Below are 18506 nucleotides of genomic sequence, written 5' to 3' on the forward strand. Positions count from 1 at the left end.
TTCACACAACAACTGCGACGCTGTCCTGTTGTCCGAGTCGGCGCCTGCAGCCATGCCAGGGAGGACAGTCTGTGTGCAACGTTTTTGCTTGAAACAGAGAGAATTATTGCACAACTTGAATCTGGCGGAGTCAAGCCAAACCTGCAAACATATGCATGTTTTCCAGTGCAAATAACTCTCTACAGGGGATGGAAAGTCAGTTAGGCAAGATTCAACAATAATAATAATAATTATAATAATCATGATAATAATAATTATAATGGGATTTAGCATGGAACTCCCGACTGTACCTGGACCTCATGGATTGAAGAAGGAAGATGGTGCTACTTACCCTGATCACTGCAAGAGAGAAGACAAAAAAACCCATCTTAGAATTAAAGCTACTCATCAAACTTGAGCAACATTATCAGTGTTTGAAGGAACAAAGAAATCTCAACTCCAAGTCTGGTTTTCAGTATTTTCTGAAGGTAGTTTGTCACCAAAGGCTTAAAAGTGTTGAATTTGTGAATAGAAAATGTGAATGGACTTACACTTCCTCTGTGTCAGACATGGTGATAGTGGACTTTGCAACCTGCAATGGAGAGAGAAGACAGGAACTGGAAGTGTGTCTGCGAGCAGCGAGCGTTCAGCCGACTGTATTTATAGCTGAGGATTAAGTTGCAGATGTCTTGAATGCGTGCCGCTGACCCCGCCCTCAACCAAACACACCCTCCACATATCTCTCACCCATCTCGACATTCTATAAAAAAAATCTTTACGTACAGTAACTCTAAAAACGATTAGCTCCTCATCAGCTGAAAGGTTTTCTAGGGATGTTGGATTGGAAGCATTCCCAAACTATTTTCTTTAAGTTTATAATTAGCGTTTGAAATGTGAGCCTCGGTCCTGAATCTGCTTCTCTCATGATAAGTGAGAAGGGAGCTAAACAGAGATTTGATTTATGCCAAATGGTCGTTTTTCCACTGCTGAGAGAAGTTTAATGTTTCGGTGCTTTGGCAAAACCACAAAAAGAGCCTCTGAGGATTTTGGTGAAGGTCTCCTGCTCTCTCCCATCACTCTGCATCCACTTGGCATCAAAGATATGAAGCATATTTTAATATGTCAGCTCTGAACAGCTTTTATGAAATTCTGTCTCCACTGAAATCAATCAGCGTTTCATCCTTCAGTTGTGAAACTGGATGGAGTATCGGATCAAAGCCCCACTGGGATGAACACACACCACCTGAATTTGTTTTTAATTGAATATGTCAGGGATTATATTTCAGATCAATTGCTCATCAAGTTGGTGAGGCCACCGCCAAGGCGAACCAAGATCACAACTATTTCCAACAGACAGCTGCACAGGTCCTGGATCTGGTTTCAGAGGGACCCAATGCTGAAGATCTGATTCCTTCCCCTGGACTTCAACCCATTCCTCCTTCATTTCCTTATGTGGCCGTGCTCTCACATGCTTCCTTCAATCATCTCCCCGAGGCTCCCTGTCGACTGAGACCGCTTCAACCCGAGAATTAAAATAAACCGTGAAGGTTAAAGGTCTCAAGTCCGGCTTCTTTCGACGTGTTTACACCATGACATAATGATGGCGCTCATAAAAAACACTCCACATTTAGATGATTCCTTTGCATCCAGTCTGGACATGCTTGGCCTTTGTTCGAGTTGTTAAAGTGTTTATCCCCCAGCTATGAACAGACATGCCGCGCCCATTTGCAGCTTTGAATACCAACAAAAAATGTAAGCTATATTCCAAGAAAACCTGCAATATCCCCTGATTTATCATAACCAAGAAACCACAACAGGATTTGTCTCCGCTGTTCTCGTGGTGTTTCATAACTCATCTTTTGCGTCTTGAAGTGGAAAGCTGCTTCAAAGGCTTTAAGCCGTCTGTAAATCCCTGTTATTAACCTCCGCTGGAGTCCAACCAACCCACCGCCCAAACAACAACAAAGTCCATCTGCTTGTCTGGCAAGAACCGCAAGAACCTTTAAACCTGAACGTTTATAGTGGATTTGTATTTAAACATCAGTTATGGGTTTTACATGGTTACATCCTCAAAACAATCACATTTCTTTGTTCACTTTGAAAACACAGATCCAGCAAGATGTCATTAAATCAGTGCAATCAAAACCCTGCATTTCCTTCTCGTAGCTCAGACACAAACGTTGACATGCTCGGCTTCGAAAGGAGTCCTACTTTCTCTGTGATTCATCACCTGTTTCCTCTCACCCACCCACCCCCCTCCCCCGACCTCAGCAGCAGCCTCGACTAGTCATGGCAGTGATTTCAACACATATGGACTCCTCAGTTTGGGTGATGTTTTGGGGACATGGCACTTGAGCTTCCTCTCTAGCATTCACACCCCCCATTCTCTCCCCTTCTTCCTTACCTCAGAAACGCTGAAAGAAGCGAGCTCCGGCTGGCCAAGACAGGCTGTAAGGTTCTGCAAACTTACCGCGCTGATTATGTCCTTCTGTTATAGTGACACTCGATCCGCTCGGCCTCCCCATTGGCCGGAGAGCGGGCTTGGAGGCGAGGCTGTCCCCCGCGGCGGGGCAGGGTCCACGTCTCCATCCCTTCCCACCCTCCCTCTGTTGGCACTGAATAAGGAGATGGAAGGGTTGAGTGCTAAGGAGGGAGGCTCAAGTTTGGCCAAGGGGACACTCAAGATGCCCCCAGGATGCTATTCTGGGGCCGCTGCATTAGGCAAGCAAATTTCATCTGAGAAGAGAGTTGGACGTCAGGGAAGCGAGGCAGGTGGTGTTTCTGAACCTCCAGCAGAACTTATAATCACAACGTACAGGACGTGAAAGGAGGACAAGAACCGGAAAAATGGGTCCGCCCGGGCTGGATATTAAAACATATCAAACCATCTCTTGTTTGGGGTCTTTGAGCGGTCGTTTTCCTGGTTTGCAAGAATGAACAGGACAAGCACAGTCTTCCAAAAAACACGAAATATACCGCAGACAGTTATACAGACTGCAGTTTATGGAAATTAAAGAACAAAGTCAGATACCAAATAACATGCTTAAAAAACAAAGCTGTTTTGCCATTTGGTGGTGATTTTACAGAGTCTCAGTTAGATCCAAGGAAATAAAGGTTTAAATCAGTTCCTACATAAGTAATTTGTTACAAATGTGAATATATTTATGTTAAATGCATGTGCCACGTTGTTTTTCCTCATACTCTGATGCACAATCATACAAATATAGACTCCTGTGTCTCTCAGTTGTGCAGAGCAGAATTGTTTGCTTGCAGTGATTTATTTTGTTTTGGGGTCAGAGGTCAGTATTTCTGTAAGTGAAGGTGCATCGGACTGAACTACGTTTAGTTATCTGACAGTATATAAACGACCGTGATAGTAGAGATGTTTCCCCAGTGTAATCCTCCTTCAGAAACTCAGTAATTATTTCATAAGCCTCCTCTGCAGTATCAGTTTGATCGATTACTAATGTCTTCCTGTTCAGTCTGAACAAGCTGCAGCACGAATCATTCAGCAAACTGCCCAACTTAATTTATAGGCTGGATTTGTGATCCGGTCTTCGAGATCCTGAGTGATTTTTTTCTCATTTCCTCCAGGGGGTGCTACAATGACAGAATTACGAGCGAAGGCTCTCGGTCACCGACTTGTGGGAGTGTCAAATCATTGATGTCACAGGAACACAAATAGACAAACGTCTGGCCAAGGACTTCCTGTCTGAGTCTGTTGTTTCTTATTCACAGCTGATCTGACCTGTCTGCTGGCACAAACAATAAATACGTAAAATAAATAGGAATAACACATGAAACAGAAGGGGATTTTCAATTCCACCAAACCTCACGGGGGACTCGAGAAACTGATGATTTTTCTCGAAACCACCTCAAGCACCAACTACTAGAAGCCCATTAAAGAACAGCCTTTCAGCGATTCTGCCATTAAAAGCTATTAGAACCAGCTGGGCCACCATTTGACCCATTAAAGACCCGGACCATCAACTCAGTCAAAGGATTCACTTGAATAACACAAAACCCAACAACGATCTGTGTCTTTCTTCAGACTCCCAAATCAGTTTTTAAAGTTTGGACATGAAAAAACACGTGAAATAAAACATTTTTGTTATCGGATCCAAATCCTATTTAGTTTGAATCGCAATTCCAGTCAGATTTCTACAGATGCGTCTCAGCTGGATGCTCTGGTGGCTCAGATCAGATTTCTTGTATCACGCAATGACAACGTAATTTTTAGAGTGAGAGGAATTTGTGCTAGCGCTAGCAGAGAGTGCAGATTTGGGCGGTCAAGAGGCGACATGGTGGTGCCGTGGTTCGTACTGTCGCCGAACAACAAGAACGTCCAAGAACAGGAACCCCAAAAAACGTAAAGCCTCCGGACATCCCTGATAAGAGGACATAAAAAGAAATAGAAAGCTGAATTTAAACAATAATTTCACACGTTGATATTTCATAGACCAACTGTTGGGCGGTGTAATGTTGCTTCAGGGTTCAGACCTTGGCTGGGGCCTTTCTGTGTGGAGTTTGGATGTTCTCCTCATGTCTTCAGGTTCTCCAGCTTCCTCCCATCATCCAAAAACATGCATGCCAGGTGATTCAATTGGTGATTCTAAATTTCTAAATGTAAGTGTTGGCCCTGTGACGGACTGGCGATGTGTCCAGGGTTTACATTCGCCCAAAGTCAGCTGTGATAGACCCGTGAGCCTGTTCAGGATGAAGCGGGTATCGATGATGGATGGATAGACTAGGGACGATGAGAACAACAGTCCGTGGACAAGCGGAAATAAATGTTCTGAAAGCCACGACATAGCTACACGTACGTCGTTATCATTTCAACCCATGCAGACAGGTTGGTGACGTCTGAACACACCAAATACGATCTGTTATCTTGCAAATAAGAGTGCGGACAGTCTTTCTAAAATCTGTTTCTCAAATTTACCTGCATCGAAAAGATTGTTGGTACCTCCTAATGGAGCCTCGTTTAAGCACAGGCGATATTAACAAGGTCCTCATGAAAAGACAATTGGTCACATGATCCCTAACACCCTTGAAGGACTGGATCCACATAACCCCTTGACAAGGACAAGAACAAAAGGACATCCACTCATTGGAAAAATGTCTATATAAATGACTTGCAAGTGTTTGGGTCGCCAAGACGGTCTATTAAAAAGGTTTAAAGTAAATAATCCGTATTTGTTTGGTTTTCTGGCACCAAATCTTTGTAGTGCTAAATTGGATATATCTGAGCTTTTAGTTTCCTAGTTGTTATTACAACTCTGACACTTACAAAAGTCAGAAACTTGTGATTACAAGGACTTTAATATGACATGGGGACATGAGGAATGATGAAAACACAATGAGATCTGAAATTTAGCCGGTATGACTGAATCAACCTCCCAAAAACCAACAGAACACCTTTTACCCTGTTGAGGACACATCGAGGCCCGTTCACGACTTTTATAACCCATTTGGACTTTTACCTTCAGCATCACATCAGTAGACACAAGGTGCACACTATGAATGGCCTCCAGGACCAAGTGTCTGGAAAGGTGGGGCGTGTTTGAATAATATTGCATCTCATCCCTTCAGAGGAAGCCGTTCTGAGACACTTTCGATTTCTGACTTGAGAATTCCTTCAAGTCTCGTAAAGAGCGTCGTTACGGCAACGCTCAGATTCCTTCGAGATCAATGTGAAGTGAACCCTGTGCACAGTTTGGACCCTCCTGTTGGATCCTTGTTACACCCTCCACAGACCCCTGGGTGGCCCTCAGACCCCACTTTTAGAGCCCTGAGGTGGTGAAACATAAGGTGCCGTGGCCGGTAGGCGCTGTGGCGATCTTGCCTTGTCTCGCTCTTCTGTTATGACGATGCCGCTGTCACTGAGCAGCCCACGGGGCTCAGGATTTATTTTTGGACTGCTATGGCGCCTGTTCCTTCCATTTGTAGGAAGGGGGGTCGAGTTGGGCTCAACATGAACCTGCCGTTCTGACACTCCAGGCAGGGACAAGCAGGCAGCAGCCGGCCGGCCGCCCCCCAAGCAGCAGTCGCACAGGTAAACACACCATGATTACCTTTTATTGTCCAGATAGAGCCGAGGGGAAACTGTTAGCTCTGTTAGACAGATGCTGTCGAGGGCAGAAAGCCCCTCGGCACTCAGAGGTCCAACGTGTCCGGGGAGCTCAGGTTTTTTTTCTCGACCTCAGAGGAACATTAAAGCACCACCAGGGCTGTGCTAAGTGTTAGCCTCGCACTGTGTCTGTTCCCTGTTGCTTCATGACGCCGTCCTGTCATTTATGTGTCCTGGCTGAAATAAGGCATGAGGGAAGGATAATCACATTTTAGTTTTGAGTTGTAATCTTCCTGTTGGGTAGTTCAGGGGAATAAAGTCGTCCTCGTTGAATCTGATGTTGTACGGTGAACTTGACTCGGTGGTCTCTGTTGTTCTGTTCAGGGGAACCTGCCTGGCACGCTTTCAACATCTGCAACAAGTTTTTACCTGGTAAGTTCCTCCATTTTTCATCTAAACTCACTGTTTGTTGTGTTTGTGCAAAGCTTCACGTCCTCACCGGAGATGGATGAGTTTTTTTGGGGTGGATTCATTTACTTAAGGAGGCCATTGTGGAGCAGCTTGGTTTTTATTACACAGCTATTATTACTCTTTCCTCTTTTGAACTTGCATCCTGAAGGCACTCCAAATACCAAAAGTACCAGAGCCTTAAAAGGAGGAGTGAGCATCTCATGTGTCAGGCCGGCAGCAGGTTCAGGGAGGGACGAGTGTGTGTGTGTGTGTGTGTGTGTGTGTGTGTGTGTGTGTGTGTGTGTGTGTGTGTGTGTGTGTGTGTGTGTGTGTGTGTGTGTGTGTGTGTGTGTGTGTGTGTGTGTTTGTGTGTGTGTTTGCACCGGCCTACATTTCACTGAGGTGACACACATTGTAAACTAAGGATATTAAACACTTGTTTTTGTACACAAATCATGATGTGCAACCTGAACCTTCTGGATGCTTTCATCATCAACTTATTTTCGTTTTAAGTCTTTTTTTTTATTTATTTGAGATTGACTTAATGTTATTTTTTTCAAAATCAAAATAAAACAATGTACAAACTAGTTCCACCAAATGTCTCCAAGCCCCAACATCATGATCCATTTCATGTTAAACTGTCCTCTAACGTGATTGGACATTCCTGAGGGCCTGTCCGGTGTCAGTGGGCTGTGATGTCATGAGGTCAGATGCTCTGCATTCACTTTCACCATTCAGCTGATACATATACACATTTATATGCGTGCATTTGTATTTGTGGGTGTTCAGAGTACCTTGAGAAAAGTTTGGAGAACTAAATTATCACTATTAGGACACGTTTTCTGTTTTTACTCACGGAATGCCGGACAAGTTGATATTAAATTTCTCTCTCATATCCTAGCTTTCCACAAATTCATTGTTTTTTACTTGCCACATGTACTTTCTTCTAATACCATTGCCAGGATGAACTGTCAAATGTTTTATTTGATTGTTCATCAGATTTTTTTGTAATGCTATAGGGAAACGACAGATTGATTTAAGGTCTCAAATTGACAATTTCTTGTCACTTCTTTGTGTTTTTCACCTAAAATGACATGTTGAACCTTAAAAATGATGGAAAATATTACCAAAAAAATATTACCAGACCAAATGACCTGCAAAGACAGGCTACGTTCAGAAGAATTGACTTCATGTGTCTACAGTTGATGCTGAAATATAATACTCATTTCTATACATTTATCTTACACAGTGCTCCTGTTACACTGAGTGTTGGTTCTGATGCCCTGCTGAATCTGCAAAGACTCTGTCTGAAGTGCATTACAGCACTCTGATTTATTATTTTCAGGAAAGTGATGCAGCCTGTGAAAAGCCAGGAGTCTTAAAAAAGAGAAGCAGGTGATTGGCTGGCATCCGCTTTGCCTTCAAACTAAAATTAGGCTGCGTTAAGGCGTCCAGGATCAGCTGTGAAGTGGTAACATCATCCGCGAAGAGTTCAGCTTGATTCTTTGGTTTAGTTTTTTTCAGATGGCTGTGCTGATTTCTATTTTTTATTAAGCAGAACACTAGTGATGACTCATGATTTTATGTTTTCACTTCTGTTGAGAGTTTACAGGCTTCTTTTTAAGCCTAAAACATTTTGGTATCTTGGCTTGATGATGGGCTAACAGGAAAATCTAAATCATAATGATTCTCTCGTGAACACAAATCTCTACTGAAATCTGGTAAATCTGGTACTTTTCTCTGAAGTAGCAACATTTGTGAGTATTTAAAAAAAACATCTGTAATATTGTGTTTAGGCTGCAGCTGTTTGATAAAATAAAATCTAAAATGAGAACAGGTGGATGGCAGGACTAAAGTAGAAAATGATTTTAATTTATTCAAAGGGGTATAAACATAAACAGGTAGATGTCTAAATAAATGAGTATTAAAGGTGACAAAATGTTAGCAGTAGTACAGGGACAAAACCCAAGACACCAAAAACATACACAAGAAATAGTGTTTAATTGTATGAAGCAGGTGTGTGCATAGTTAAACTTATTGTTGTAACAGATTCCAAATCAAAGTCCATTTTGGGTATAAAGTAAGCCAAAATACGACATACGCCTAATCATCTTCTTCACTACTATCATTATCATCATCATAATCATCATGAACTCTGAAATATTTACATCTTTTATATGTACGTCTCTCCCAATCCTAGCTTTTTTAGATTGTTCCTTAGCCAAAGTGTACAACAGGTAAAATAATAGTGATCCGTCAGTTTTACATGATCGGAAAATGTTTCCTATAAAAAATAAAAATAAAAAAAAAATCGGACAAGTTTCTCAAAAGACAATTATACAACTAACATTAAAAAGAATTTACCTGAAAACAGACAGAAAATTTAACAAATATAAACATTTGATGAATTTTGGACTTGAGCTCTCGGTTTAAACTCAGAAAGTATTCAGACTGTAACTGCTGGAGAATTGCAACTGTTTGACGTCTTTATCGCCAAGATGGAAACTGAAGAGACGACAGCACCTCAGTAATCATCATGATATAAATCTGTAAAGGAAACAAAAAGGAACATTTTAGAAATGTAGAAATCACAAATTCGTCCAACTTGCTATCAAGTTAATTTTGTAAAGAGAACTTTTAACACTTTTAGGCTCAACTGAAAAAATAATTAATTCATCAACTTTGGCTAAAAGGCTGCCAGAATATTTTGAAGCTGGATTCTAAATTAATTTAAAACTGATAGTAAATGGAAGTTGAGGAACCAAAAGACTTTAATATTACAGGAAGGGTGATCACTGCAAAATAAACTAATCTAATTTTGCATATGATGTGCAGTTTTTACCGAGTTGTTGCCTCAGTTAGTTTTGACGTTCTTTTCCCTTTTTCTCCGCAGGGTGCTGAAGCACTCATGGCTGTCGCTTATGGTACTTTCACCCAGCCAGGCCTGCTTTCCCAGCAGTACCCTCCCCCCCTGCTGCCCAAGCCTGGAAAGGACAACATTCGTCTCCAGAAACTCCTCAAGAAGACCGCAAAGAAGAAGACATCTGCTCAGGCATCGCAGTCTGCCCAACCTTTCCGCTCCAGCCTTTCCCCTGTAAATGAAGCAAGCCCTGACCTCGAGCACAGCGACCACTCCACCCCTCCCCGGACTCCGGAGACACTGCACAGCATCCACATCCAGCAGCCTCCACGGTTCATCGTCAGGCCGCTATATCAACATGTGGCGTCTCCTTACCCGCAGCGTGCAGCTTACGGCAGAGCTGCGAGGGCATCGTCTCAGACGGTGGGGGTCCCTTCATACTCCTACCTGCCGCAGGTCAGCGCAGTATCTGCGTTTTCTGTATCAGCTCACCTTTCTGGAGTCTCAACAGCTATGGGGCAAGTCACCCAGCCAGCGGTACCCAAAATATCTCTGCCGGCTTCCTCTTTGCTCGAGCTGACAGTACCAGCTGCTGAATTTAAAAAGCCAGCTTTAAGCACATTTGCTGAAACTCAAACTGGTCTAAGACCTGTTGCAGCTGTAGCAACGCCACAGTTGAAACCCACAAGTCCACTTCCGTTTCTACCTACAGCAGCAGGTGGTCAAGCTATGATTCGACCTCTGACTGTGTTGATCCCGCTTGTCAAATCCAAAAGTCCACGTCCAACATTTAAAGCAACCGAGCCCTCGAGATCACCCAAACCAATGTTTGATGTCCCTCAAATTAGGATGTACACGGCCAGCACGTCATTTTACGAGACATCCAGAACACCACCAGTGTACGACACAGCCGGATTGACTGCTATTGGCAGCACAGTGCCTCAACATAGGACACCACCAGAAACAAAACAAGATTTGACGTCAGCATCTGAGGATAAAAGAGATGCACCAACAGCTCAGCCTCCTTCACTGGGCACAGATCCCCAGAGGAAAACACCAACAGCTGATATTAAAAGAGGCACTACTCCAATGGCAGAGATTCATGTAATCAGAACTCCTGCATCAGAAATCAAAAGAGCAACCCCAACATCAGAAATCAAAGAAGCAACCCCGACATCAGAAATCAAAAAAGCTACTCCAACGTCAGAAATCAAAAAAGCAACCCCAACGTCAGAAATCAAAAAAGCTACTCCAACGTCAGAAATCAAAAAAGCTACTCCAACGTCAGAAATCAAAAAAGCAACCCCAACGTCAGAAATCAAAAAAGCTACTCCAACGTCAGAAATCAAAAAAGCTACTCCAACGTCGGAAATCAAAAAAGCAACCCCAACGTCAGAAATCAAAAAAGCAACCCCAACGTCAGAAATCAAAAAAGCTACTCCAACATCAGAAATCAAAAGAGCAACCCCAACATCTGAACTCAAACGAGCCACTCCAACATCTGAAAACAGAGTTAAAACACCAACCTTTGATTTCCACACTTTAAGAACAGCAGGACGTCCCCGAACCCCAGCATACCATGTGAGCCGGGCTACAACACCCGTCTTTGAAATCTCAAGAACCAATCCTCTCTTGTTTGCAGTGTCACCAATCACAGTAGAGCCAGAGAGGTCAAGAACCCCCCAAACAGTGTCTGCTGTGAACGGTTCATCTGCCTCCCAAAGTGTGAAGAGTTCAAGGACTCCCGAAACAAAATTGAATGGGGACATTCACTTGGACGTGACACCTGCAACTAAACCAATACAACAAAGTATGTCAAAGTCAGAGCCTGATCTGACAAAAGTAAAGATCCCAACTGCTCCGGTGAGCTACCAAAGACCTATAACTCCAACATCTGTGTCAACGACACCAGCAGTGACTGGCTATCAGAAGCCTAGGACTCCAACGCATGGGGCGCCCCGACATATGACCACATCGCCTGGTTATAAAAGACCAAAGACGCCTACATATGGGACATCACCTGGCGTATCATCTGTAGTCTTTCAGAGACCTAAAACCCCAACCCAAGTGTCTCAAAAGTCGCCTTACCGTGGACTGACCCCGGCTGAATATGCTGCTTACGGCGGAATCAAGACTTACTCTCCAGCATTTGGTATCTTAAGTTCAACGACGTCTACTCAAGAGGAGGCTGAAGGTAAACAAGACATATCACCGAGTCAAGAACAATCTGTGAAGGGACAATCTACTGTTGAGGTGTCGAAAGTCAAAGAAACCCTCAAAGATGTAGATAAACCCCATCAAAGAAATGAGAAGGTTGAGGTCACTCCTTCAATCCCTATCATTGTTGTTTCACAAGCATCCGACTCCCTGGGAACAGTTTCAATTCAAGAGACAAGTACGGTATCTGCAGAAAAACAAGAAACAACGATGATCCAAGAAGCACCAAAGGCTAAACCTCCGACAGCAGACGGGAAAACTTCAGAGAAACAGAAGATGGAAACACCAGTTCAAGCAACCAAACCAAAGACTCCTGAAGCCAAACGTCATCTGCCTAAAGGTGGCAACCACGACCCCCTGAAGGCAGTGAAGAAACTTTTAGGCAAAGTTGAAGTCACGACTGCTGAGCAGAAAGCCAAAACTGAGTCAAAAGCTGATGTCTCAGAACAAAAAGAACCAGTGAAGCCCGTAACTGCCATCGATATTAAGCCCAAAGGCTCAAAGACAAGCTCAGTAGCACCCGCTCTGCCTGTTAAGGCACCTGCTGCCGAATCAGGTACCAATGACAAAGGGAAATATCAGAAGGCAGATTCAGCTTCGGCAGTTACATCTGCACCTGAGAAAAAGGAAGGCGATGAGTCCCCCTTAGCAGCCGAGCCTCTTCTTAAAATCATAAAAAAACCAAAGGGAGTGAAGTCTAAACCGAGCGGTTGGTCCAGACTTAAGAAGCACATGGTGGTGGAGCAGGAGGAGCCCGTATTTCCAGAGACGGGCCCTCAGAAGGAGGTCGCTGGGCCGGACCAGAGTGAGGCGAAGAAGCCGGACGACAAGGCTGAGAACAAGGCTGAGGACAAGGCTGAGGACAAGGCTGAGGACAAAGCTGAGGACAAGCCTGGCGCCGAGGACGAAAACCAAACCGCAGCCCCTCCCAAGGCAACAAAGATGTGGGACGCTATGCTCTTCCAGATGTTTTCCTCCAAAGAGAACATCATGCATCAGATTGAGTTAAATAAAAGCGAAGAGGAGAAGACGGAAGAGAAAACGGATAAGCTGAAAGAGATACCTTCATTTGCGCACCGGCTGCCCGTGCTGCTTTTCAGTCCAAAGTTTGACGCTAAAAGGCTCAAAGAGGCGGCGTCGAGGCCCGTCACGAAAATTTCTACTGTGTTTGAAATGGGTTTGATTGGGCGGAAAGGTAAAGAGGAGGAAGCAAAAGACTTTAATAGAACAGCAAGGGGGTTCGCCGCTACTTAACCTGTGTCTAATGTGAAGAGCCGTTATGAAAATGTTAACAAGAAAAAATAAAAAAAAGTTATCGTTAATGTTTAATGTAAAGGTGCAGAAATCTAAGCTACAGAAATATTGTATAGGTCTAAAATGGTAGTCTGTGTAAATGAATGATGTTTGTGGCAGTGTTTAAGAAAACTCGGCCTGAACTTTATACTTGACAAATGCTTTGCGTGACTGGATGTTACATGTTTATGTTTGTGGAGTAGCTGGAAAAAGAGAGCTTTATTTGTCTTAAAGTCATTCAGACGTCACATCGGATTAAAGCGTTTATGTAATTTCAGAGTTTCTCATTTGTTCCTTTCATCACACATTCACAAAAAATATAGATCGTAATATTGCTCACTCAAGATTTAGAACGTTATTCACGCAGTAATGTTAAAAAATGCTTTTTAGTGAAAGAAGCTTGGAGTGAATAATTTAAATATCTGTATTTTTCTTTTTTTATAGATACAAATAAACTAAATGATTTTAAAACAAAAAATCTGTGAGGAAAATGTTGTTTTTTTCCTCAGTTATATATATAAATATCCAGTTTTATTCAAAATGGTGCTACTTGCCTCAGGGTAAAACCTTTTACTAGATAATGAACGTGTTTGTAGAGTAACATGGTTTTTGAATTATTATTTTTTTTTTAATGCTGTAGATGGTTTTGATTTGTCTATCAAAATTTAAAGAACATTTTAAGTGCAGAAAGCCAGTTAGATTGGATTGGATAGGCCGATACGAGGGAGTTTATTTGAATCTGTGACAATTGTCGTAGTTTAATTTGAATATTTACATATTACAAGCAGTTTGTTCTTTTTACACAATACCATTGATTTTAAAGCTTCACCGTATGTTTCTATTTGTTCCTATCTCCTTCTCTGTCATTGGTTGTGATGTTATTTGAGAAAAAAGTATAAGATTAATAGAAATTTCTTGCTCATTCGCCTCCTTATATACACTGTAGTTTACTTACTAGTAGTTGAACCAGGATAGATTTTACATAAATAAAATGTAGCACATGTCATTATTAGCATAAAGTAGTGTTTGTGACGGACACCATCAGCAGACAGTGTGCAGTGAACCGCCAGTGATCCAGGATAGATGTAAGATAGGCAAGTTTGGCAAGTTAAAAATAGCAGGAACGATTTAAATACATTTATGGTACAATAAAATACCTCAAGATGGCCGCCGAGCTAAAAGTTTATTTAAGTTGTTAGAGAAGAAAGGCAAAGAGGAGCCTCTGCTATGATGGAGGTCAATGGGTCAAGATGCACAGAAGGAATGTGGTTGACTGTGATGCAGGGCTGGCAATCCAAAGTTTAGCTTTCAAGCTTTTATTTTCAAGCTAGTGGGAGAAAAGAAAAGTTATTTCTAGTATTCTTTTGAATGCATGTGCTGGAGTGACTGATTAATCTTTGCTTTATCTTCAGTGGTTAGATTTCCTGTGATTCAAAACCTGATTTCCTGTGATTCACTTTCAGAAATAACCTGAAGCAGAGTTTCCCTCATATTGGGTTTACTTGGATTTTTTGTGGAACAAGCAAATTAAAGTTTCCACTGATAAAAGGACACGAAATATAGACAAGTCTGATTTTCTATTTTCAAATTTCCAATGGTAGAAAATGTAAAAATAAAGAAAAAAAAAACATTTTACAGGACTGGTATGTGGGTAACTCTGCTTCAGACTGATTTTACAGCTTTGCATTCATTAGAAAACCAACTGTGACTTGTGTATTTCAGGTCATCTACTTCACTGTATTTTATTATCGCTGATCTTATTATTATTATTTTTTTAAGTGTAGCACTTTGAACTGTGTTGTTTTCTATTATGAAGCTCTCTGTACTGACACCCTGCAAAAAGGTGTAAAACAATAAACTTGATTTGACTTCAACATTTCTGCCATTTTCTGACCACGGATCAATATCAACAGGTTCTTGCAAGTTCAAAAGAGAGAAAAAGTCTGAAATTGAATTATTAGATGCGGATTTCAATCTCACAATTACGGCAAAAGGTTGATGATGGCACGATTTTTTTTTAATTGTTTTAATAAACATCAGCAGCTTGACGAGGTGCTGAGTGTTTATTGTGCAATTTTTTTTTCCAGTCAGCCAGAGTTGAAAAATATTAACGCTGTGCTCGTCACTGTCACCATCCGTCCAATCACTGTGAAGGAGAGGCGGGACAGACAGGGTTAACTACCGACACTGGTCGCCAATTGGTCCGCCCTTTAGAGTGGCTGCGCAAATGCTAATACTTAATATATTAAAAAATGATATTCCAGCGTTTGTGTATAATTTTACAGATGAAACAAATTAATTAATTAATAGATAATTTAAATCAGAGAACCTGCTCTATTTATTTTTAAACCTTTCTCATATTTTTAGACTTCTTGTCAATGAACCTACCAGATTTTCCGTTGGTGAATTCCTCATCGTCCACAGGAATCTTTTCATATTTTCCGTGGCCAGTGATGACAAATTTGTACTTTTTACCAGCTGCTGAACCCTGAGGAGAGATGAGAACAAAATCTTGTATCTTTTTTTTTTTTAAGACCATTTAAATACCATAGAAGAGAATTTAATAATTTAACACCATTAAAACTGTAAAAAAAAAAAGGAAAAAAAGAAACAGAAGACATAATGCTGTATTTTACAAACAATTTATTGAAATAATTACTATATTTTTGTCAGTACTGTATTTCCAAATGACCAAAATTATTGCTTGATTAATGAATTGAATCCTTGACTTATTAATTAAAAATGTTTCCATGGTAACATAAACCTGTAGCATCGTTACACATGGGGAAAAAAGCTAAGGAAAAGTATAAGCATTTCTTGCTTGTGATTTGCTTTATGTTTAACATTTACCTGTGTGTGTGTGTGTGTGTGTGTGTGTGTGTGTGTGTGTGTGTGTGTGTGTGTGTGTGTGTGTGTGTGTGTGTGTGTGTGTGTGTGTGTGTGTGTGTGTGTGTGTGTGCACCTTCTGTGTTTGCCCAGGCCTCCCTGATGAGTCTCCAATGATCTCCCACATGTTCTTCTTCTGCATCACGTCTCCAGGCTTCAAATCCTGACAAATTGACCAATAAACAAAACAAAAAGGTCATTCTGAGTTCAGCAGACACGTTTCATCAGAGACGCTGCACAGAAGTACCGAGTGGACAAACACACTCCTTCTTCACACATGTAGTGTGTACATTAAACAAACCAATCCGAGTTGAACTTCCTTTAAAATTATTTTTGTGATTTACTGTTATTCATTTTGTCTTTGATCCTTTTATGATCAACCAAGATTACATTTTTGTTTCTTTAATTTTCTTCTTTAAATTTATTTTTCTTCTCTTAACACTCATTTCATGAATTTAAATCAATTTAAGATGTTTGTTTTTTATTCACTTTACTCCATGAATGAATGAAATCTTATTCAAATGAAAACTGTTTGACAGTTGTATCTTGCTTTTCCACTAGAGGGAAACCTCACATAACAAACTGCACCTGAATGCAACACATCACTGCTGATTCAAGTACTGCAGCTCCTCTGTTCATTAAAACTTGCTACACACAGGGTCGACTTTGATTTAGAAACCAGAGACTATTCATTAAAAAAAAAAACCTCCCTCATTCTGTCCTGGTGCTTGTTTGTTATTGTTGTTGTTAAAAAATATTTTGCATGAAAATATAAAAAACAAATTAGATTACAAAAACATATAGGATCCCTTCACATCCTGAATAACATCAAACAAAAGTTTTAACATTTACTTTTTGATGAAAGGTCTTTTCTGATGCTGGTTTTGGAGTTAAAATCCATTTTCATCATTCATCACACAAGTTTTGACATAAATGCCACAAATTTCTGCCTGAAGTTATAAATTAACAAGTCCACAGAAAAGAAGAAACACAGAAGTGCTTTCATAAACTTTGCCAGGAGGAAGTGTTGTGTTTGTGACTTACAGCGGGTCTGCAGAGCGACTGTCTGCTGCTGCTGTCCGACGGGCCTTTCACCCACTGAGTGATCCTGTTGGCCACGCCCACTTTCAGACCCTCAGTGTCCTAAATGATGAAAAGTTTGTTTGTGAAGTTATTTGTTGGAACACAGATGTTTCTTTAGCATCAGCCTGCCTCAAAAATGAAAAGTTTTGATGTTTGCTGTTTTTATTTCTATAGAAAATTAGATATCACAAAACAGGTGATAGACATAAAGTAATTAATCCCACAGGTGGTTGTGATCTCCATGATCAAACTGACCAGTCCCATTATGTGGGGGGACAAAGTATGCCTCCATAGAGGGGGAGGAAACATTACAAAATATTAAACAAAAACATATTCATTCATTCATTCGATTTTTTTTTTTTTTAAACAATGTCATTAGATTTGATCAACAAATATACAAGAACATATTCAATCACTGGTTTAGTGGATTAAAAAGACAAACTACAGTTAAATGAACAAATGGAATATATAAAATTACTGACATGAATTATACAGGAACATAACGAAGAGTTGGAATGACATTATTATTATTTAAAATGTCCATATTGGCAGACCACAGGACAGTTTTCCACTTTGCCTGGACGGTGGCGTTTTAACCAGAATTTATGGATGCAGCGATGAACTGTGTTCACAGACGATGGTTTGCACAAGTGTTCCTGAGCCCATGCAGTGATTTCCACTCCAGAATAGTGTGTTTTTAATGCAGTGCTGCCTGAAGGCCCGAAGATCACCACCATCCAATATTGGTTTCCAGCCTTGTCCCTTGTGTTCAGAGATTTCTCCAGATTCTCTGAATCTTTTAATGATATTATGAACCGTAGACGATGAAATCCACTAATTCTTTGTAGTTTTAAGTTGAGGAACATTATTTTTTTAAATTCCTCCGTTTCAACATTTGATATGCTGTCTTTGGAATATTTGCAATTAAATATTGATTTATGTGATTTGCAAATCATCACATTCTCTTTTAATTGACATTTCACACAGTGACCCAACGTTTTGGGTTGTACATTTTGAAAACATAAAGGCTCTTTATCAGGTAGATCTGTCTGTCGAAATGTCATTTTAATATCACCAGAGGGAGTCACAGAAGTCTTTCACACAGGGATGTAAAGTTTGACTCATTTGGGTGATTTATGGTGACGCAGACATCGGACAGTTTGCCTGAGTGTTTCCTCACCTTGCAGGTGGCTGCCCTGCTGGGACTCTGACTCCAGGCCTCCCCGGCTTCAAACAGGCTCTTCTTGGAGGTGATAGCCTCTGGTGAGGTGGGCAGGTCGGTCAGCGACGCCTTCACTGCCCGGCCGTCCTGAGAGTTCTGCACAAAGACAAGCAGGTTAGTTCGTCCTGTGTATGCTGCACTTTCTACAAACTGTGTATAAACAATTTAATGTCATCTCTGAATATGTACGGTGAGAATATTCTTTCTCCTTCACAACTGTGCTTTCTGTTCTTTATTTAAGTTTGTGTTGAACCTGTTTGTTTTTTTTAGTGCTCCATAAATAAAAGTCTGGGATTTATCCTCAGGTCAAACAACATGCTGTTAATCAGCTCGAGAACAGCTTGAGGTGAAAAGAGGGAACAGGGATACGGAAAGATAAAAATAAAAGAGCTGTGAACGTCGGGTTTTCCCGTCCTATATCTCCCTGACACGCAGAAACAACAACC

At 41.2% G+C, this 18506-nt stretch overlaps 2 protein-coding genes across 5 annotated transcripts in view; one reads left to right on the forward strand and one right to left on the reverse strand.

The window, feature by feature from the left end:
* The first annotated feature begins 5912 nt into the window (after positions 1-5912).
* On the forward strand, positions 5913-16993 carry prr33 (proline rich 33). Of its 2 annotated transcripts, XM_069714506.1 has the most exons (4): positions 5913-6034; positions 6434-6481; positions 9393-9815; positions 15849-16993. In XM_069714506.1, exons 3-4 carry the CDS (start codon positions 9408-9410, stop codon positions 15870-15872), a joined length of 432 nt encoding a protein of 143 aa, XP_069570607.1. In that variant the 5' UTR covers positions 5913-6034; positions 6434-6481; positions 9393-9407; the 3' UTR covers positions 15873-16993. The 2 variants fall into 2 exon arrangements, with proteins under 2 accessions (XP_069570607.1, XP_069570606.1); XM_069714505.1 differs by lacking the exon at positions 15849-16993 and having other exon boundaries at positions 5929-6034; positions 9393-14741.
* lsp1a (lymphocyte specific protein 1 a) overlaps positions 8351-18506 on the reverse strand; it is a 32589-nt gene continuing 22433 nt past the window's right edge. For all 3 annotated transcript variants that reach the window (XM_069714513.1, XM_069714512.1, XM_069714510.1), the window contains exons 9-13: positions 18019-18156; positions 16800-16898; positions 15832-15918; positions 15258-15357; positions 8351-9046 (exon numbers count right to left, since the gene is read on the reverse strand). In XM_069714513.1, the coding sequence (XP_069570614.1) occupies positions 9024-9046; positions 15258-15357; positions 15832-15918; positions 16800-16898; positions 18019-18156 (447 nt within the window). In that variant the 3' untranslated portion in view covers positions 8351-9023. The remainder of the gene's footprint in view (positions 9047-15257; positions 15358-15831; positions 15919-16799; positions 16899-18018; positions 18157-18506) is intronic.

The sequence above is a fragment of the Brachyistius frenatus genome, unplaced genomic scaffold, assembly GCF_029030835.1.
Source record: "Brachyistius frenatus isolate BFR_SWC_R1_liver_20210118 unplaced genomic scaffold, ASM2903083v1 Contig_131, whole genome shotgun sequence".
NCBI classification, from domain to species: Eukaryota; Metazoa; Chordata; class Actinopteri; family Embiotocidae; genus Brachyistius; species Brachyistius frenatus.